At 28.4% G+C, this 22,547-nt stretch overlaps 4 protein-coding genes across 8 annotated transcripts; 2 read left to right on the top strand and 2 right to left on the bottom strand.

Annotated features, from left to right (window-relative positions):
- Positions 1-684: 684 nt before the first annotated feature.
- LOC117212587 lies at positions 685-4,999 on the top strand. 3 transcript variants are annotated; one of them, XM_033457499.1, is made up of 8 exons: positions 685-990; positions 1,061-1,183; positions 1,784-1,846; positions 2,030-2,167; positions 2,230-2,391; positions 2,538-2,835; positions 2,929-3,092; positions 3,176-4,999. In XM_033457499.1, the coding sequence occupies exons 2-8, from the start codon at positions 1,106-1,108 to the stop codon at positions 4,346-4,348; spliced, it is 2,076 nt and encodes a 691-aa protein (XP_033313390.1). In that variant the 5' UTR covers positions 685-990; positions 1,061-1,105; the 3' UTR covers positions 4,349-4,999. The 3 variants fall into 3 exon arrangements, with proteins under 3 accessions (XP_033313390.1, XP_033313391.1, XP_033313392.1); XM_033457500.1 differs by having other exon boundaries at positions 1,067-1,183; XM_033457501.1 differs by lacking the exon at positions 1,061-1,183 and having other exon boundaries at positions 686-990; positions 3,176-4,998.
- On the top strand, positions 4,604-9,739 carry LOC117212594. The gene is made up of 5 exons (XM_033457510.1): positions 4,604-4,659; positions 7,227-7,543; positions 7,976-8,633; positions 9,055-9,277; positions 9,373-9,739. The coding sequence occupies exons 1-5, from the start codon at positions 4,604-4,606 to the stop codon at positions 9,559-9,561; spliced, it is 1,443 nt and encodes a 480-aa protein (XP_033313401.1). The 3' UTR covers positions 9,562-9,739.
- Positions 9,261-12,696, bottom strand: LOC117212589 (SH3 domain-containing protein Dlish). Of its 3 annotated transcripts, none has more exons than XM_033457504.1 (6): positions 12,223-12,696; positions 11,244-11,479; positions 10,664-11,038; positions 10,259-10,526; positions 9,644-10,050; positions 9,261-9,529 (listed from the first exon to the last, which is right to left on the bottom strand). In XM_033457504.1, exons 1-5 carry the CDS (start codon positions 12,269-12,271, stop codon positions 9,776-9,778), a joined length of 1,203 nt encoding a protein of 400 aa, XP_033313395.1. In that variant the 5' UTR covers positions 12,272-12,696; the 3' UTR covers positions 9,261-9,529; positions 9,644-9,775. The 3 variants fall into 3 exon arrangements, with proteins under 3 accessions (XP_033313395.1, XP_033313394.1, XP_033313393.1); XM_033457503.1 differs by having other exon boundaries at positions 9,261-9,534; XM_033457502.1 differs by having other exon boundaries at positions 9,261-9,550.
- A 4,787-nt stretch (positions 12,697-17,483) lies between these two features.
- LOC117212581 (ski oncogene) lies at positions 17,484-22,536 on the bottom strand. Its single transcript, XM_033457486.1, has 3 exons — positions 19,733-22,536; positions 19,241-19,470; positions 17,484-19,170 (listed from the first exon to the last, which is right to left on the bottom strand). Exons 1-3 carry the CDS (start codon positions 20,810-20,812, stop codon positions 18,363-18,365), a joined length of 2,118 nt encoding a protein of 705 aa, XP_033313377.1. The 5' UTR covers positions 20,813-22,536; the 3' UTR covers positions 17,484-18,362.
- Positions 22,537-22,547: the final 11 nt, after the last annotated feature.

Genomic DNA, 22,547 nt, shown 5'->3' on the forward strand with positions numbered 1-22,547 from the left:
ACATGCTGTGAATATCTCAGAGAGAGAGAGAGAGAGAGAGAGACGGAGACACTCTATTCATCTCTGTCTATCTGGCAAGAACACTAACTTTACTGTCTTCCATGTTGATTTTTCACGACTGGTCATGATTCAATTTTCGGGCGGTTTTCCCTAGTGAGTGTCGAGATCTGTTTCATGAGAACCATGGTTCATATTGTTGCCAATATAGTTTGAAAGTCACACAATTTTACTGTGGATATTCCTATAGATGATAGCAGACGACAGATTTATCAGAAACTGTTTTAAAACTAGCACAAGTTGTTATTACACAAACATAATTTTTGTAATCATCAAGAATCATATTTTAGTATTCTATTGACTTTATGTACAACTGGTTAGTACTTTTCTAACAAAAGTTTCTGTGAATATATACATGTTTTTCCAATAATAATTATATATAAATATTACAATTTTATAATAGAAAAATTTTCATGTAAATGGAAGTAATATACAGGATGTTTTAGAAAAGATTCCGATTTTAAGACTTAAAGATCTTATAACATTCACCAAATAAAAAATATCTAATCGACATATCTTTCGACATAAAATCAACTTTTATTGTTTATTAGCGTTGGATACCATAAGTGAGTCTTTTCGCAATACATTGAATTATATAGTTAATGAAAGCGACCGTATTCACTAGTATGTAAGTAGTACTTATATACATAATAATATCCTACATACTTAGTTCGGTTTATCATTCTTTAGAAGTCTCTTTAATGTTACGCATAATTGCTTGACAGTGTATTTTTTCAGTTTGGAAGACAACGAATAATTTTACATGCAGACTATTATGAAAACCACTTACAATTTATACAATTATGTATATTCATATAAACTCGGAATAATTGAGTTGAATTCCACAATGACGAGTTAAATCATTTAAATGCCAAAAATTAAAGGATGGATGTTACGGATAATGTTGATGGAGCTTTAGATCCTCGAATACAGGTAATTATCTTTATAAAAATAATTTTTCCATTTGTTTTGCTTATGCCAATAAATATATATTTTTTTAAAGTTATAGGTTATATGCGTAAATAAATGATTACTAAATGCAAACGTAATGCCTAATACAGCCTGGTACCATGTTCCACTTTGCTTTCACTTCATTTTCATTCTCAACGTTTGTCAAATAATAAATGTATATATCTAATAGTAGTTATTTAATTGTAGATTATTATTTTGATAATGTTCTTAAAATAGTTGTTTAATATATAATATCTATTGTTGCAAACAATGTATAACGTGTAGTTATTTTTATTTCCTTAATGTTATTTGTTAATATCAAAATAATAATTGTCTTTATTATAATAATAATTATTATTATTTTAACGAATAATTTGTAAATAGTAATTTATACAAATTAAAATTATTATTTGATCTATAATTTATCAAATGTAAAAATTGTCTGCTGGAATTCACTGTTTTTTATTAAATAGGAAATATGTAATTATAAATATTAAAATCTTTGTAATAGTAAAAATATCAACCACTAAGAAACAAAAAGAATAGAAATTATATAATAATTAAAATAATTAGAAATACTTCCATGAAATTTAACTATATATAAAAAAGAATATCTCAAAGAATATATGAAATCCAGTTATAATTTTTTATAACATTGAAAATACAAAATACTAATATGTTGCATATTAGACAAAATTATATATAGCATATAGAAATTGTCATTAAAAAATAAGTGCCACAAAATTATTCAGTATAAATCATTTTGAATTTTTAGATTGAGTTAGAGAATTTGAACGATGCAACAGATGATATAAATAAACTTGAAACTGAATTGGATGTAAGTATTAATTCTTTCAGACAATGAAGTTAAAAGCTTTTTGTACTTTGTGTATAAGCTATATTAGGATATTGATTAAATGATTTTACATAACATTTATGATGTTCAATTTGTATATAAATGTATTAGTTTTTTTTTTTAATAATATTTAATTCTTAATGATATATAATATTTATTGTTCAGGAAGCTCACACTGCTTTTAGGCAACTATTATCTGAAACTACCAAAAGATTAAAGGAAATATTAAATAAAGTAGGAAATAGTTGCGTTGAAAAAGCAAGGTGTTATTATGAAGCACTTGAAGTGGCACGTCAAGCTCAGGTGAGACCATAATTAAAATATTTATTAAATTTTGAGATATAATTGAGCAAAATTTGATACAGATAAAATGTCAACAACAAGCTCAACTATTCCAAAGAGCAAGCGAAATTCATGTGGCGGCAAAAGAAACTGTGGCATTAGCCGAGAGTAGATTTATGTCACATCAACATGAATGGAATTTTGATCAAGCATGGCAGGATATGCTAAATCATGCAACGCTTAAAGTAAATATGATAAATTAATAAACATTAAACTATATAATAAAAAAAAAATGGTGATGATTATGTTAAAACATGTACATATGAATATGATGAAGAAAGAATAAAAATTAAAGTTCAGTTCAGTTAATTTTGATTACATTATGACTTAGGTTATGGACGCTGAAAATCAAAAAGCAGAATGTGGTAGAGAACATTACAGAAGGGCAGTATTGTTTCATAATGCTGAGAAAAGATTGTTACAACTAGAGGAAAAACATCGTCGTTCCATAATAAAAGCGCGACCATATTTCGAAGTCAAAGCACAGTGTGATCAAATGTTAGCAACTCAGAAAGAACGAGTCGAATGTTTACAAAAAGCAATACAAGATGCAAAGACTAATTATGCCACAAGTCTCCGTAGGTTGGAAGAAATTAGTAATCAAATACATCAACAGCGTCGAGATTATGGTATATACTACTTCATATTATTTTGATCAATAATTCTTTATAGTTAAATTTTTTAACTTTATGTTAATTATATCTTTTAAATCGCATTTACAGATTTTATAGCTAACGGACCCAGAGAACCAGGCGTTGGTGCAGAATTGGTTAGTCCACAAAAGAATTCAAACTATGATGTAGAATTTAACCAATTAAGTGGCAGTAAAATAAAGGATTTCATGAATAATCAACTAAAGAAATATAATAGGATACAAGATTATGATGTGAGTAAATACTTTATTATGTTTTTGTTATAAAAATTTGTGCATTGATAAACATCAATTCTTAATTGTCCCTTGTATTACAGAATGATTATCAGTTACAAGAAGATACTGAAAATCTTGGGAAAAGATCGGTTGATGGAAGCGAAGCAATATCTTCTCAATGGGAGTTTGAGCTAGGAGCTAACATAGAAAATTTGAATAATTTATCTGTCAAGAATTCTGTGCTTGATCATGATAGTAAAAACGAAAGTATGTCTGATTTACATTTCTATAACGAGGAAAATGCAAAATCAAATAATTTCATACAAGAATTAAACTATAAACTTTTGCAAGATACAGATCATTTCATGCAAAATTTAAGTCAATCAAAAAAATTATCAAATGATTTTCAAATGTTGAAAAATTCATTTGTAAATACGCGTTTAACGAAACATTTTGAAGAATCAAATTCAGTAAAACGTGAAGTTATTGATTCAGTAATGTTAAACAAACATAAAAGTAATTTAAAGAATTGTGTATCGAAATCGTTAAATAATACTCCTATAAAAACAAATATACTTAATTTCAGCTCGAAATTTACAGAAATGAGTATACGTCAATGTATAGCAAAATATGTGCCAAATAATGTTTTCAATTTTGGTTTTAATAATAACAAATCTCAAAGTAGCAGCGATATTAATTTATCTTTAAATCTTGATACCAATTCCATAGAAAAACAACAAAGTTTAGATGATATTATAGATCATAAGACTGATCGTGAGAATCTCAAATTTGATAATGTTACAAATTTAGAATATAATAATACATTGAAAATAAAAGAAGCTAATGATAATGGCCTAAATAACGCAAAAAAAGTCTATGATGCACAATTTAATGACTTTAACAGGATAAATTTACAACCGAAGTTTAGATCTAATTCTACACATTTCTTATCTTTTAGTGCCAGCTTATCGCCAATAGAAGTAAAATCGATTGATTTATCAAGTGAAAAGTCTTTGAATAGAAATTTAACTGATTGTAATCAATCTGTTCCAAAACCAAAAGAAGAGCAATTAAGTATTAATGAATTACCATTATTGTCACTATTTGAGGAAGGTAATTCCTTGATCAATAGTAAAACTAAAAGTTTTAGTATGATTAATTTAGGTGAAAACCGGAATTTCGTACTATCGGGTGACTTACGTTTAAATAATGCAAAAAGCACAGAAAAATTGGCAAACTTGAAAGATGGTTTCTTTCTTAAGTCTACAAGATAAAGAATAAAAATTACAATCAAGTGAAACAAATGTGATATATTATAAATTTTATAATTTTTTAAATAAGTTTAAACATAATTTCATAAATGGAATTGTACTATTTTTTACTTTGAGTCATATACAAAAGTTCAATAATATTGATTGTATAAATTTTGTTTGACAAGTAGCTATAAAATAGAAATAAATATGAATTATTTATCAAAAAAGAAATTTATAAAAAGTAATTACATAAAAACAACATTTTATTAGTGCAAAATGTATGCAAATCTCATGCATATCAAATATAGCAACTTAATTTGGACTTTAAAAATGTATATATAAAAAAAGACGTTATTTCAAGAAATTTGTATCTTCATGATAACATTTTGTAACAAGTACATAATCCATACTTATGTTCAATTATATTCATTAAATTATTTTTCATTATGGTTTATTGCTAGCGCACTTTATTAATTATATATATTGCTTTTCTCAATTCTCTATGTTTATTGCAGAATTTTCATGTTATAGAAAATTGTATATTTATGATTCAAATTGAAAAATATTTTGTTTCTATGTAGAAAAAGTGATATCAATTTTTATAAGAATGTAATCAATTAAAATTGTATCTAAATACGTATGTAAAAGATGTGTAATTTTTGTCAGCAAAAATTTTAAAATTAATTTTGTTATGTAGAATTTATATTTATTATACAGACTTCTTATTTCATTTTTAATTTATATAATTGTACAATAATTTTCGTTTTCATATTAAGTTTTTAGGCAATCTTCCTTGGTGCCGTATAATTTATTAAAAGCTTTTTCTTGTACAGCATAATTTTAGAATAATACAATTATTATAAAATTATCTGAAATTAATCAAATTAATTTACATTTAATTCCTTTATATTAAAAATTTGCAGTTTTTTACCGATTTTAATAATTAAATGCAAAACTTATGAATGCCATTAATAATATCGATTTGTCATCTATGATTTAATAGAAATTCATTTGTATTTTTTTATGTAAATATTGTATACATATTTCTAGATTTAGATAATAAAAATTGTATTGGCCTGTAATTCTTTTTTACTTGAGCTATGTATGGTACCATTTCCTGAACTGAGAATATAATTTTTATATTTTAAGATAATAATTAAAATTAACGTTAGTATTTAGTAGGATTTTCGTTTTGTAAGATTTTCAATATTGTATATTTACATGTATATATAACTTTTGTGTTACATATAAATATACCAATTTTAACATTAATATTTAATTTGTTCATGGTTATATTATATAAATTTGTACTTATATTATAAATAATATTATTAGGGACGACGTAGATAAAATAATTGGCATAAATTTTTGGTAATTATTAAATTATCTTTTCGATGAGAATTTGAAAAAATGAAATAAATAAAATTTTAAATAAAGATAATAAAAATAGGAAAGACAATAATACTCGTCAACATCGTTAAATATATTTCTAATCTTCAAAGGGTAGTCAAATATTTGAAGGTTTCGAGAAGTGACAAAGGAGATAGATGTCAAAATGGTTTTTCAAATCTAATCGGCAAATCATACGTATCGAAGTTTACATCGTCAATGTACGTAAAACGTTTTTAAGTAGTAAATTGCAGCGAACGGAAAACTAAAGCTTTCATTAACGAACATTTTATATGCACGTTTAAATTATCCCTTTATTCGAAAATATTGGAAATATTGAAATTGTTCATGAATTTATGGAAGTCAAGAAAATTGAAGAATTTTCCTGGAATTAATAATACAATATTGATTATATACTTAGCAATACTTTGAAATTTGGTAATTATCTGACTTTTTCACTGTGAAAATCTCTTATTGCTATTTTATAAATATTACATATATAATTTGCATAAAATTTGAATTTTCTTTTCTCATTTGTCTTTTCACGTATAAATAAAAACATAATAAGTAAAATATAATAAATATAATACATATAAAATAAAAATACAAATAAAAAATTTGTAATGTTTACAAAAAAATTGAAATCAAAGTATTATTCTTTTTAATTTTATAAAAATTGTAATTTTATAACTAATATTAAATAAGTAAAAAATATTCATCGGTTAATTACGTATATAGTTACATTTTTCATATTGACATTTTGGAAATTATAACTTTGTCTAGAATGAAAAAATATATATGTTTGTATTTTCCCATAACTTTTTCAAATTAATCTTGCGATGATTATATACATTTATTTTGATAGAACAATAAAGAAAAAATGCATGAATTAAGTTAGCAAAAGTTATAATGATATCCGTAACATTTTGTAGTAAAGAAAGCGAGCTACGACGAAACGCGATATACAAAATTGAAGAAGTATCGTTCAAAGTGATATACGAGCTGACTTGAGAATCCAAAGAAAAAGATGGAAAAAGAAAATCAGCGAGCTAATAAAGCAAACTGCAATTCGATAAAAAATCAGAACGAGGCACGTGACTTAGTATTCAAGGGAAGCCAGATTCGAAATTGTGAATAAATAGATTGAATTTCATTTTAATTTTTCACCACTAGAATTCCCTTTCAAAGAAGAAACTAATTTATATCTTAAATTTACAAGAAATTTTTTTTACTTATTTTAAATACACCATTTTTTATAAAAATATATTTTACATATGCGGTTACTAATTTGAATAAAATTACGAGACATTTATTTAAATAAATGAAAAATCAATTTTAATTAAAAATTACTTTTATGGATTATATTTAGATTTTTTATATAATTAATTTAAAAAATAATTGCGCGAACTTACATTCAGTTTAATCTGGTTAAAACTTACATTTGGTTTAATCTACAATAGAATGGAATACAAAATATTAAATGAAGAAAGTATATTTTGAATTGTTTTTTTATTTTAAAAGTAATAATTTACAATTTGGTTAAATGTAACAGTAGCATGAAAGAATTCTTTCAGCGTGAAGAACTAAAAGAACAGAATGACGGAAAGAGGATACAAGAAAACAAAAATTTTAGAATTCTAACCGTGAAGGAAAAAGAACTAAATTGCGAAGATGAGAGGAAAAAAGGCGGCGAGCTAGAAAACACGATACTTGGATTCTGTGCTATTTGTCTTGAAAATATAAATTCTAATGTTAGTCAGAATGTTCCTTGTTCTAATGAGCATACTTTATGTCAACGTTGTATTCAACATTTTGCACTGCAATCAGGTTATTTAACATAATTTTCTAAAATTAATATTTCAGTAATTGTTAAAAATAAAAATAAACTAATGATAAATATTATTAAAAGTAGTATGGTTTATTGTTAGCAATATAATTAAGTATATAATAATTTTAGTTTTTCTGCAAAGTATTCTACTTCATCTTATTGGAGATTTAATAATTTAACAATTCTAATACAATTATAGTATACATAATTTTTATTCTATCTTTTTAAATCTTCAATAAAATGATAGCATATGAAACAATTTGTAAAAATTAAAATTATATTATTAACAATAAACCATATAAAAAATCTGTAACTGAAGTTCCATATTTCATAAAAAGGTGTATATTTTCATATTATTTTTGTATTTCATCTAATCAATTAATGCAATAAATTAACGGAGTACTTTCCGAAATTACAAATATATATTCCAGATCCTGGCTGCATTCTTTGTTATACACAGTGCCAACAATCAAACATGAATTTATTGCAAGAAAGCAATATCAGCTTGAATTCCACATATACACATATGAAAAAGATGCAAATTTCACAACAGGGATCAGACTATTATTCAAAACATCATCAAAGATTGCGGCAGTACGATCCTATCAACATTGAACAATTATATACCAAATCTTGGAATCAGAATTACTCTCATATGCTACAAAATTTCGATAGAAATACATTAACATATTATCATAATGATTTTGAAGATACTTCTGATTATGAACAAGTTAGAAACCAAAATAATACGAGCGGAGAACGAAGTAGAAATTGTGATAAAGAAAAACAGCGACAAAGTTATTGTAACTTATTTAAGAGAAGAAATGTAGAGTCATATATGTTAGAAGCAAAAGTCAACGGACAAATTACCGCAGAATGTTCTCGTAGACCGATCCGGTGCCCACGAATTGATTGTGCTATAAATGTAGCTTTCTCAGCATTGACGCATCATTTTATCTTTGATCATCCAGAGGTACCTATCCTGAATGTAGAACCAGGTATCAAAAGTACACTCATCGTCAGTTTTAGTGCCTTATTTTCCAATACTAGTCGGTGCCTGGCTCTTCTTTTAGTTTCTGGCAAACTTTCGTGAGTATAAACAAGTATATTTAAATTATTAGTAATTACTTAAATTATTAGTATTATTACACAAAAATGAAAATTTTTTATTTAAGTAGAAAAAAATATCAAGTATTTGTATGTTTAAAAATCATTACTATTAACAATATAAAAAAAATAATTTAGAAAAAGTTTGCCTTTGAAACAATAAGTATTATGATTATGTAACAATTTGTGAGATATATCTACTGATATATGAATATATCATGTATGATAGATATGGCTTTATTGTATTTATATTAGAATGATTCTACAAAATATGTTTTGAAAGTTGTTTAATTATTTTTTTATTCTTAATAGTAAAGAAAAGACTTTTGACATACAGATGTATTAAGGAGAATTTCAAATATTTCAATAATGCATTTGATTAACATTAAATCTTTATACCAAGAGAACCTATTGCAAAATTATTTAATGGTAGTCAAATCAACCCAAAATATCGAAATCGTTTACCATTATCAGTGCTGGCTGCTCGGCTACATTGTACAGACCAATATATATCTAACGAGAAAATTAATAAAAAAAAAGATTTTCATGAAAAAAATATAATAATCGCTTGGGTTGCTGGGCTGGATATTGGAAATACAACAGACAAGCTTTTATGTAGTATTCAGGTATATTATATGATTGATAAAAAAGTTCAGTTGAATAAAAGATTAATACCTATGTACATGATAAATGATATGCATATCGACTACTTCCACAACAGGCTGTGGACAAGATTGATAATGAAGGCTTACGTTGCCTAACATACACAGGTCCAGTGAATTCATTAAGAACAGCACAATGTCCTCAAGACATTTATTCAACAGGTGATTGTATAGTTCTGCATGAAGGTCTCCTCAGTCACATTACATCAGATTGTGCTACACTTAATGTTAATGTTACTGTACATTAAATATATTACAAAATTTACGTATATATATAATTAAATTCCAATTTATCCCCCCCCCATTAACATTATTAATGATTATACTTACACAGAGAAAATTGTATCTTTGATGTCTATCCAAATTGTTGAATACCGTTTGGAGTGTAATACTATGTAATAGTATATTATTATTTGAATACATGTATAAAATGCAAAAAGATAAAAAAGTATGTCTAATATGTTATAAACTCGTCATAGCAGGAGGCCGTGCATACGCTTTTGGAATAAATCCATATTTTCGAGTTTTAGGCGCATATGCCCACAACCAACCATCTACAGTTTGATTTCCTAAATCTGCATATATCCAATCAGCTCTTCTCACAGATAAATCATCTGGCGCCTGCGCCTTATAATCATAAAGTACAACTAATTCTGTGCCATTTGTCTCATCTCGAAAATCTCGCAAACCTTTTTGCTGTAATGACTCATTTCCTGACATATTGTTATTTCCTTTTCCTTAAAATAACATAATAAAAAATCGAGATTAATTAAATTGTTAAGAATATACAAATGAAAATTCTGAATATTATTATATAACATTGAAATTAACATAAACTTCCTTCATGTATATATATTTAAAATTGTAAACTGTAAATAAATCTGAACTTAAGTTTTTTCGCGTTTTATTAACGTTAATTTTCATAAAAAAGGAGCGAAGACCAACCTAAACCATGTGTTTCTGTAGATGTTGTAGCTACTGTAGTAGTAGTGGTAGTTGTAGTAGTTGTTGCATATGAATGGAGAACATGTCCTGGATATACAAATCCAGATGGTACAAATCCTTCATTACCATCACAATGTCTAAGTACCCAAAACCAGTCAGGATCATCTCGATTGAGTACAGTTACAAATTCACCTCTTTCTACACTAACATCATTTTCATCTCTAGCCACAAAAGTGTAAAGTACAATATATCTCCCAGCTGATGGATCCTGTAACATGCATTATAGAAATAAAATATTATGTATCTTTCTGAAAATTAGTAAATTCTAAAGATTATACAAACTATACAAGTTATTTTCTTGTGCAATATTCATAATATATAAATTTAGAAGATTTGTATACATACCTTAAAGAAAGGATGTACATCTGGCTGAGAGGATATAGTTTGAATAGAATTTTGAGACTGTGTGATGTTAGATCGATTAACATTCACATCAGCAGTGGTGACATTACGAGCATAACTTTCACAGTCTGATGCTGATCCTGTGTCAGTTTGTTGCGTATCTACAATTTGTGAACGACCTGTACCAGCAAAATCACAATCAGTCTCATTAGATCTTGGTAATTTCTTTTTCACATTATTCATAAGAGTAGCAAGTGTTAATTCAGCAAGCTGAGACGTATAAGGTGCACAATACGAATGCGGAACAAAACCTTCCATACGTGTATCAGCTGCTATTACATATACCCAGTCATTCTCTCTATATAAAACATTTACAACCTAAAACATGCAAGAAATAAAACAAAATAACACAAATAAATATGTAAGGATGAAGTTAAATAACAAATTTTATAAATAATAATATTTATAAACACAAAACAAATATAAAAACATGAAGTTAGAAGACATGAAGTAAACAAGTAACAGACACAGTGAAGAACAACGTTATTCACATATATAAAGACACATTATAAAAATTGCTAACCTGGCCACGTTTTACTTGGAGTTCATCGTCAACACATGGTGTAAAATCATGAACAATAACCATCTTACTATCTGGTGACAGACCATTTTCTTTTTCTATACCTACTCGGACCAGTGTCTCAATACTAGCACTTCCTGTTATACGACCAGGAGGCAATGGTACTTTTGTCCCTAAACCAAGTCCTGTACTGCCACCACCAGCGCAATCTTTCTCCAAATTAAAATTGTGTACTCCTGCTGTAATATAAAGTTCAAAATTTTTACTGCTATATTTCCTCCTTCATATTCAGAGTAAGGTGGCTAACTTTGTCACTTTGAATTACACTAAAATAAATAGCATAATTTCTTTTGCTATATAAAAAGATGTTTCAAATGAAAGTTATATGAAATTATGGTGTTATACAATTATTTTATATTATTATTATCAAGATTATTTTATATATATAATATGTAACATATTTGATCCTGTAATTCAAAGTAGTTAGCAGAGTTAAGTAACTCATTTATTATATAATACACATAAAAACAGGATAAATTTATGTTACAAGACAATAAATAGTTTATAAGGATATAAGAATCTAAAAGAATTTTGGGATATAGAATAGCACATAATTATATATAAAAAGACTATTATGTGTTCATTACTTAAGATAATAATATATTTAAAAATGACTATGAACTTCAATAATAAACTTGTTAATTCTCAATATTTTTATTTAATATATTCTTATTGTTCAATATATATAAGAAAATTTTAACCATATTTTCAGTAAAATTTCAAGCTTAAATATTTTCTTTCCGCTCAATAAATATTTAATTATTATAAACAATGAAAAGTAATTATATATAGACGCAATTTTAATAAATATATGTAGCAGCTCATATATGTATACATACAGTGTATTTTATATATTACATTTTTAATAGAAAATAAGATTGAAAGATATCTTTACAAAATTATTTGATATTTTACTACTCACGTTTCTTTTTCTTTCCTCGACGTATGCGAACCGGACACAAAAAAGCCATTATGCTTTTTTAAAGTTCAGACAAAATTATATTTCCAGAACATGAATCGTTCGATGCAAGGTATTACTGAGGTAAAGCATAACAAGGGGTAAATATATTAAACATTTCAGTAAAAATGATCCGCTCTTCTCACATCTTAAAAATTATATCGGTATTTCAAACATTTTAGTACTTATTAGTACGAATACGATATAAAGGTATAATCGTGGGTATAACGGTAAAATCTCGAACCAGAAACACAATTACTCCTTCGTTCTCCTGAAGGATTTTAGATGAAGATGAAACTGAAATTTAGATATTCATAGTCGTGAATGCAACAGGTAGACGGCGCTTCAGCAAATATACTATTGTATAACAATATGTCAAACAAATGTTTGTTTATATTGTTCAAAATATGCATCTTTCGAAAGAAGGTTTCTTATAAATAAGAAAATTCGTTATCCCATTTTATTGATAGGTGGTTATTTTTTAAATATTGGTATTTTTAATAGTACAGCTTGAACGTACAAGTATAAAGTTTATTGCTTATTTTAAATTATGCAGATATTATGAATACATAAAGATGTTATTCGACAAACGCATTTAAGATTAATATAATACATATAATTATTTATACGATCATATAGATAGCTTATTATTGTAAACTTACGGTGCCATGTACGTTCCAACTGAAATATAAAAGTTATTTTTATATATAAATTTTATAATAAATGATTGTATAATTACAATTAATTACGAATATTCTGGTTTATAATATAATTTGTCAAGAACTTAAATAATATATACCTGGTATTCAACTTTTGCAGTAATTTAAAAATATAAAAAAAAAAGATTTATAAAGAGTAATACTTTAAATTATTTTTGGTTAATGAATATATATTGATATGTGAGTATATATGTATATAACAAATTTGATACAAAAATTACATAGATTAAATAATATGTAATACTGAATTTTTTAAGTCAATAAATAAATAAAATAAAAATGCTTAATAATTTCCCAAATTTACATATATGAGAAACAAGAATACCTTTACTACATAATAAAAATAAGATACTCGTGAAAATAAATTGTTATTCTATTTTTGGATAAATTATTATGATATAAATACTAATAAGTTTAATGAAAAGAAATCGAAGCAATAACATGAAAAGAATCTTATTTAATCGAAACGTCGTTTATTATCTCAATTAATATAAATGACGATAATAGCCTTATCTATAACAATTTTCCCTCATATACATTCAACAATGAGTATTTTTTTGGAAAATAATTATATATACATTTACCCTACAATTATGCCAAAAATCAGATCAATACTGGAGCTATATTTCATATATCCATCGTTATATATCGACCTATAAGAATATGGAATTCGTCGTTCGAATATAGAAATTCGATCATACAAAAATTCAAGATAATGTTTAAAGTGATTAGAAAATTGTATAATGTTAAATTGTTCTAAACCGCTTTCATTATTTTTTTTTATAGTTAGATAGTATTATTCAAAAGTTCAACACTATATAAGTACGTTATCAGAGACATGGCCTTACATATATTAAAGATTCTGATAGTAAAACATTTTCGAAAGTCTTATATATTTAAAAAAAAATTTAGAATATTGGAGAAGCCATCCATATATTTCTTTTGTCACTTTTGCACCTTTTTTGTTGTAAAATATACAAAATTCAAATAAAACATCAAATTTTGTACTTTCATATTGCACTTCTTTTATGTATTTAATTTCTTATGAGTATTCGTTAATTATGTAGTGTACGAAACACATTTACAGTTGCTTACGAAAATATTCGAACACTTATAAAAAACTTTTATGAATATATTGTGTGCGTGATACAAGACATTTTAATATTTCGCTAACATTGTGATGAGATTTAGTTACCATGAGTATATTAGTAGTTTGAAATATATTAGAAAATGTACATAGAAGATACAAAATATGTAGTGCAATTTTTAACATTTATTATATATTCAAACGGTTATTCTCTCTCTCTCTCTCTCTCTCTCTCATGCTGCATATTAATTTTTTATTAAATATATGTTCGCAATAAATATCTTGTAACTTGTATATACATTTTCAGATTAGTTTCAAATTTAACCAAGATAATAGTAATATCTCATTACAGCGCTACTGCAATTTTTAAATGTTTTATATAATACATACAATATATATATATTACGTATATATATACGTAAAAGTTTTCTTCGACAAGTGTTGAAATACTTTCATGAGCTTCTGTACGTTTAACTCTATCATGCCATCTATCAAAGAGTAAGTGTAAGTTAAGAAAATAAACTATTGATAGCGTGCATGATAATTCACGCAAGAATCTCAGCACATTTTACTAACATAATATACATACATACCACGTCCCCGGTAAATACAAATGGTTTCCATATTACTAGTCAATTAACATAGCCGATAGCTTCTGTTTGTTGTTTGTTTCACCGACAAAATAAATTCGAAGTCAGTCTGAAATAAAACGTTCTATTATCCTCGAAAGAGTGTGCACACTATTTATATATGTTAACAAGGATCAATAAACACACTAGTTATTATTACTAAATTCGATCATAAAGCAATATTTTACGCATATTTTATCTTATAATTATCACGTATAAGGTCGTTTAATTCTATGAAATAAATTGCGTCGAATAATAATGTTTTATTGCATCTGAATATTTAGCATAATGAACGCTTTATCTATCGCTCAATAGTTTATTTTCTTGAATCCTGGATTCATGGATATATAAAGAGAAAACAATGGGAAACTCGTTCGATTGGTATTTCATATCTACACCTAACATGAGCACGGAATTCTATTATAGCCTAGCATTTGAAATGAGAATCGAACGAGTTTTTTAATATTAATGTATTAATATACGCATATTGAATACAATATTGCGCACAATATTGAGCGTATGCGTATAATAATGCAATAATTATACTACAATTACTATTCACCCGCGCACGCGATTACGTCTTCTCGTTTTTTCAAATTGAACTAAATGTATCATAACAGTAACGATATTTCTTATTTACGAAACACTTAATAACATCTCGTTTTATTTTTTATAAATCACCTTAATTAATTCAAGAGCCGACTGGCAGAATAATATCTATTCGAACGAACGAAATCCACATTAACGCGTTTTCGTGCATAAATGTTAATAAAGTCAGGCGTCGCATATTATGTATTTATTTGTAAACTTCCCATTTTTAACTTAAAATACATCACCCATTCGAAATTAAAATACATCTTTAGTCATGGCAGTTACATGATTCTTTTATCGAAATTTTTATACGCAGATCTCAGATATATGCAAAAAAATCGACCTTCCTATGCGATTCATACATGTACTATTTACCACAATATTCTAGTTATTCTATAATAAACCGAGTGTATGAAAATCATAAATTACTACACTGTTCACCTTAGGTGGGATGCTTATATTATTACAACAATACGATGTAACATACGTTATATATATATATATATATATATATATATATATATATATATCAATATATATATATATATATTGATATATATATATATATATATATATATTGATCAAATGTTATATGGAGTACAATTATGAATGCATTTATCCTACGTTATCAATTGTATTTATACACTTTTATCAATTTTTTCCTTTCTCTAACAGATTGCTTTGAAAATTCATGATTTACTTAGATTTAAAAAGCGAGTGTTTTTTTTTTATGAATAATAAAATTGAAAATGGAAATTTCTTAATGCGTTGTGCTTTAATATGATACAAGAATTACTGGCACTCTTGTTACATTAGAAAAATGTACGTGATAAGAGATCTCCGAAGCAGTCTCGAAATATGTGTATATGTATATTTCAAATACACAAACATATAATTACTGTTTCCTTTGCTATATCATATGTAAATATGTGTAAGATTTATATCATATTGTTCTAATATGTACCTGATACAAAAAGCTTTTAAAGCTTATAAAACAACCTTTCTAATACATGTTTAATTTTTAAAATATTTTACACATTTAAAATATTTAACTAGCACTTTAAAAAAAGAGAGAAATTCATGTCGTTATAATTTAATAAGAGTACATTGAATTTTCAAAATTTCAGTTTAAATTTAGGTTTAAATTATGCTTCACTTTACATATTGTGAGATGGAACAAATAAAACAGTGACAAAAGATTTAAGAAAATAAAAGAATACGCAAATATTTAAATTAATAAGATTAAGAAGAAATATATGGTGATAACATATACAAATATAAAGATATATATTATATAAGTATGTATACCTTTATATTTTTATATTCGCGTATTCTTTTATTCTTAGATATCTAGTGTGTATTTCTAGGTATATATGCATCTCTAAATCAGTATTGGTTTTACAAGGATAGTTGGAAAAAATGTGTTGCTTCTATTATTGCATGTACATGCTATTATAGCAAATAAAAATGAAAATAACATTGAATAAGAATCAGTTGTGCTTGTAATTTCGTTTCAGAATTCTCTATAAAAATCTTGGTTGTATTATCTCTATACAAATTAATTTTTGATCGTGTAAAAATATTCGTAATAAATCACATTTAATGTTTTAAAACCCACAGGGTCAAATTCTTTTAATTTTATATATAACTAAAATGATATGTAGATACAATGTCACAAATAAATATCGATATCCAAAGATAGATAAAGAGAGAGAGAGAGAGAGAGAGAGAGAGAAAGAGAGAGAGAGAGAGAGAGAGAGAAAGAGAGAGAGAGAGAGAAAATATACATAACACGATTTTACGCATTTTTTATAAAATAATATTCATTTCAATCCTTTATCCAACTGTTCATAATTGAAATTAAGTTTTTTTTATAATACAAGAATAACTAAACATACAAAAAGTTAATAATTTTTGTATGTAAATTAAATTTCCTCGATTTAGTATATCGCTTGAATAATAATTTTATAATTTTGAAATGTATAAATAATTAACTTATTTTATTTACAATCACTCAAATATGAAGATTACTAGCGAAAAATATAATTTTATTGTTTCGCGCTATAAAAACGATAACTAGAACATAATCGAGATTTCTGATATTCTGGTGTAATACGAACTGTTGAAATACACCTAGATTTTTGCTTAGCACATTCCTAATATAATAATATAGCACCTAAAGATTTTTTGTACTTTAGCAATATTTTGCATGATAATATTATCAATATAAACATACATCTATGGTACTTGAATCATATTTACATTATGCAATCATGACTATAAAAAAGTAAATGGAAAGCAATCTAATCTCTTATTTTCTGACCAGTGTTTAATTTTACAATTAAACGAATGATCATAAAAATCTTGCGGCATATTTAATATGCACAGGAAACCTATTTAACACGTTCCGTGCTGGACCGATTTTTTGTTACTTTCCATTCAGGCCGCGTCAGACATATACGCCCCACGTTATTACGATTGATAGTTTTGCTTATGCCTTAAATTTTTTTAAATAAGTTAATATTAATAATAGCGCAAATAACATAATTATCAAGAAAGGGGTGTATTGTTTACGACGTATTAGAGATCAAAGTAATAAATTTAATTTTTGTTTTATTTTTTAATTTGTGGAATTGTTTTAACAAACACATGATTGAACATTTATTCCACTAAAATTCCAAATGCCTTGGACAGGAAGTTCAGCGTGGGGCTTATACACCCCACGCGGCACGGAACATGTTAAAAAGACTATTAAGTATAATTATATTAAATGGCATGGTAAATTTTGGTTAACTTATGTTACTTTTCCTCTATATTACAATATCTACATTCGATTTTAATTAAAATCGACATAAACAAAGTATGGTTACAATAAAAATTTCAAATTAATGGTTATAATGTTTAAGGCTCTCTATTTATCACATAACCTAAACAGTTTTTATTTATTTAGAATTCATCATTATCGTTATTATAACTAGTACTAAATTTAATGCATGCTTATCCAATAAAAGATGAGCGTTGCAAAAAATTTCTGAGCAGTTTTGTATTAAATAATTTAAAAAACTCTAATCACTGATTTTATTCTTTACTAACAGCTAGAACAACAGGTTCAGACTCTTTATTATTTGATGGTAATAAAGCTTCCGTTTCTTCACTACCTTCTGTACTATCTGCTGCACTCGCTGCGTTTGTTGGTTCCTCCTTTTTATCACCATCATTAGATGATTGTATTTGCTGCATTTGCAATTGATTACGTAATCGTAATATTTCACGTGCATCCGAACGTCGATGACGTCGTAATTGTGCATTTTCTAAAACTATGCGTCGCGCCATTTCCAAAACATCTTGTGGTGCTTCCAAAGCTAATAACCTTTCCTCCAAATCTATCGCTGCCGTTCCTTCCGAATCAGAATCACTTTCCAGTGAAGAGGTTCCAATTTCAGCCAAAGGTGGTTCTATATTTATCGTAGACGATGTTACAGCAGCACTACTTTCTTCTTCTTCACCTATTTCATATTTAGTTTTTTGAGGCAGTTCTTTCTGATTGCTTCCAGGTGTGTAAGAAGGGAATGCAGAATATACACCAATACTAGATCCAGAACTAGGGGATATTTTCTCAGATTTGACATTATCCGACGAAACTTCTTTCTTCTCGTTAGAACTCGATGTGTGATGGTTATAACGTTTATGATCATGATGATGTCGTCGTTGGTGGTGAGCAGATGGTGGAAGTACTACAGGCACTGATGGTGCAGGTATAGGTGCTAAGGCTACATTTGGTTGAAAATGTGGTTCAAAACGTTTGCATTCAGAGAGAGGAACCACGTGCTCTGGATGTTGTAGTACAGGTGGACCACGACTGAGATACGCAGGCACCAATGATGAACTGTTTATGAAAAATTAAGAGCATGTTATAAAACATCTCAAATTGTTTTAACTGTATTTAATATACTTACTTATCCTTATGCTTGCAAGTATTTGTGGTATTCCATGGTCTAAAAGCTGATGCTCCTCTAGCCGCTAATTCAAAGACTGCCCATGACATTTGTAGATATGGATCAGTTGCATTGGCTACCTGAGATACAGGATGATACATGCCTAAGCCATTTCCATTATAAATTCCTGGACAATCATCTCTTCCTATATCCTTCCTAATTCGTTTTATTTTTTCTGAATCATGCCGCAACTGTAAAAGGGTTCTTTATTTTCTTCTTTCCATTCTGTTTATTTTTTGATATATAAGCAGTATCATGAAATCATAATATTAATTGACGTTTATATCTCTTTTATGTAAAATTAGATATTTTGTGAATATAACATAATATCATCCTCTGCCTCTATTACTTATAAATATATACTTATAAATTATACTACTTAATATATTATATTACTTATAAAAATAATTTAGGAATTAGGAATTTTATGAAAACAATATGGGAATACAATACCTCTGATTTTCGCTTGGAACCCAATGTGAGATGTTTTTCCTTCAATTCTCGAAACAAAGTAAGTGACTTATTATAATGTTCTTGATCTCGTGAAAGCAACAAATATGACCGCCAATTTGCTGAATCAAAGCCCCAATGACACGTACGATTTTCAAGAGATCTATGAGCATGTCTGACAAAACGTTGAGGTGAGAATTGGCAGCCACATTCGATACACTCTATGCACACTGAATCATCTGACTCAAACAAACTTGCATCAAAGATGCCTTTACATTTTCCGAAACACTCATGATACACCTTAAACTTGACAATGGATTCTTCATCATTGTCATTTTTAGTACATGCTTTCTTGTCGATGTTATCTTGATTACCGATCTGAGAGGGATCGCACGACTCTGTCCGTAGTAGTAAAGCACTGACAAGCCTCTCGGCATCTGTTTGAGTGATAAGGCCACAGGAAGGAGCATTGCGTGGTAGGATTCCTGAATGCTTAAGTTCTTCCAACTGATCTCTGGTACATCGTGAACAATAGATTTGCAACTCATCGCAAACTTGATTGATCTGATGAAGAGAAAATTCTTGCAAAACAGTGTTTAATATTTGTGGTAAACATAACCTCCTTTCGCCCCCTACAACAAAACACGATATTCTCTCGCCCTCTAAGATCGTCTCACATCTTTCAGAACAACTTTGGTCTGGAGCTGTTAAAATGGGTATCTGAAACTCCAATTCCCTCTTTTCACAGATATTTTTTGATCGTTCCAATTGCGGGTCTTCGTCAGAATCTTCGAGTGGTTGATCGGTTCTGCGAACTTTGCAAGGGCCGATAGGCGTCACCGACGAATTATTGTCCTTTTCAGTGTCTTTGGAGATCTGTTCGGAGTCGATAACGCAACTACTCGATCGGTTGGGAGAGTAACAAGGTTGTTCCTGCAGTAAACTTTTGCAGTCCATACCAAGCAGGGCTGAGCTCGGGCCCTGTAAGCTTTTCACAGCGGATAACTGATATGTCTTCAACACGGTCTTCAGCTGCGGGCTATACGATTGACTGTTCGTATTCCCCGGTAATAACGTCTCCATTATTCGTATCTACGTGAAAAGAATTGCAGAAGATAAAACAGCCTCACACGAAATTCCCGAGACTCGTGACATACCACGCTATTTTGTACGACTCATAATATAGGCGTATTTACACCCACAATATATACGTTCACTCTCCGAATATTTAATTCGACGTATTAGCTCCCGTTCCTCATTATACGGAAAAGCTTAACATTCGGTTAAAGATACAAAGTGTTCATCTTATGTTCCATCTTCATTGCTTCTGTTTCTCACTCGGGAACAAGCTTAACCCGTTCATGTGTCTTCTCCCCTTGTAATATTATATTATCCGCAGTCTATTGTCCATCGCAACGGAACCTCCATGTACATGATAATTCTCTTTCAATCCTTCAGTACATTCCACTACCAATATACGTATAATCCGTATAATGTTTTGTTCTTGTTCAATTTTCCATTTATTACCAATACACTACTGGAATACACTATCGATGAAATTATTCCTCGCAACTTGCTCCGTTTCTACCTCTCGCTGATTTCATTTGCATATTTTCCCATGTTTTACGTTATTTTCATATCAGTTTTACGTTCTCTGGAGCGATGTACGCGCATTGTGTCGCGAGCTTGGTTATCACTGGCGTTCGTTTCTATCGTCACCGTCCGCGATATTATCGTATCCACCGTCACCTATAGTAGCTATCGCGATCGCGACCGCCATTCGACCGCCACCGCCACAGCTATTTCTACCACCACTGTCGCTGCCGCCGCCGTCGCAGTCACCGCCACCGTCGTCGCCACTGTCACTCTACACTTTACACTGGCCACTCTCGGTCGTTACCGTATGACCACCACCGACACAACCAATTAAATATTCTCGTTAATGCTATTTGTCGCAGTAATTATATCGACGATACGTTCGATCGATGAATATCATCACCAGGACGAGTGACACTCTTGGAGAATAAATCGACTCGGTACATCGCGACCGAGTAATATCGATCGCACCGAGACACCGACTACTCGAAAAGACACGCATTATTCTTTATGACATCGTACGTCAATTATCAATGTAATACATACATCGATGAAACAGACAAGAGAAAGAATCATTCACAGTCTACACGTGATATTAGTTCGTCTGGATATTACTGTTTAGACTGGCACTTCTTATGACAAGACTGTATTCTCCTCCCCACTCACCCATGGAACGTCGTTTTTGCGATACAAATACTCCACCTTGCTTCTTTTTTCTCTCTCTCACACACAAATACACACGCGCGCGCGCGCACGCACACATCTACACACGTACACTCTAACTGTACGAGTACGTAAACACGAGAAGATAGCACTTATAAAAGATGTATGTATTGTGTAGCTTTGTAACCATACAGAGCATTGTACTCTTAATTATGTATATGTATAATATATAATTTTATGTACGTATATAGTATATAATAGTCTTGTATATGTGTATGATCGTGTTGAACACTCATGGTTTTTTTTTAGTTTAGGTACAAACGATTATCGTAGACTGTACACGAGCCTCGCGAATATCATGTCGTCAAACGAAGTTCACTGTAGCCCTTGTTAACACCGCTTCTGAACACCAAGCCAGTGCTTGGCCTCCTACCGCGCTCTCTGTGTGTCTAACCACTACCTACCACGTTAGCAGTTTCGTCTCTATCGTACTTTCGTATCTATTGAATGTATGATGTATACGTATGTGTGTGGTGGATGTATATATATATATACATAT

The sequence above is a fragment of the Bombus bifarius genome, unplaced genomic scaffold (genome assembly GCF_011952205.1).
Source record: "Bombus bifarius isolate JDL3187 unplaced genomic scaffold, Bbif_JDL3187 scf7180000008325, whole genome shotgun sequence".
Classification (NCBI taxonomy): Eukaryota; Metazoa; Arthropoda; class Insecta; order Hymenoptera; family Apidae; genus Bombus; species Bombus bifarius.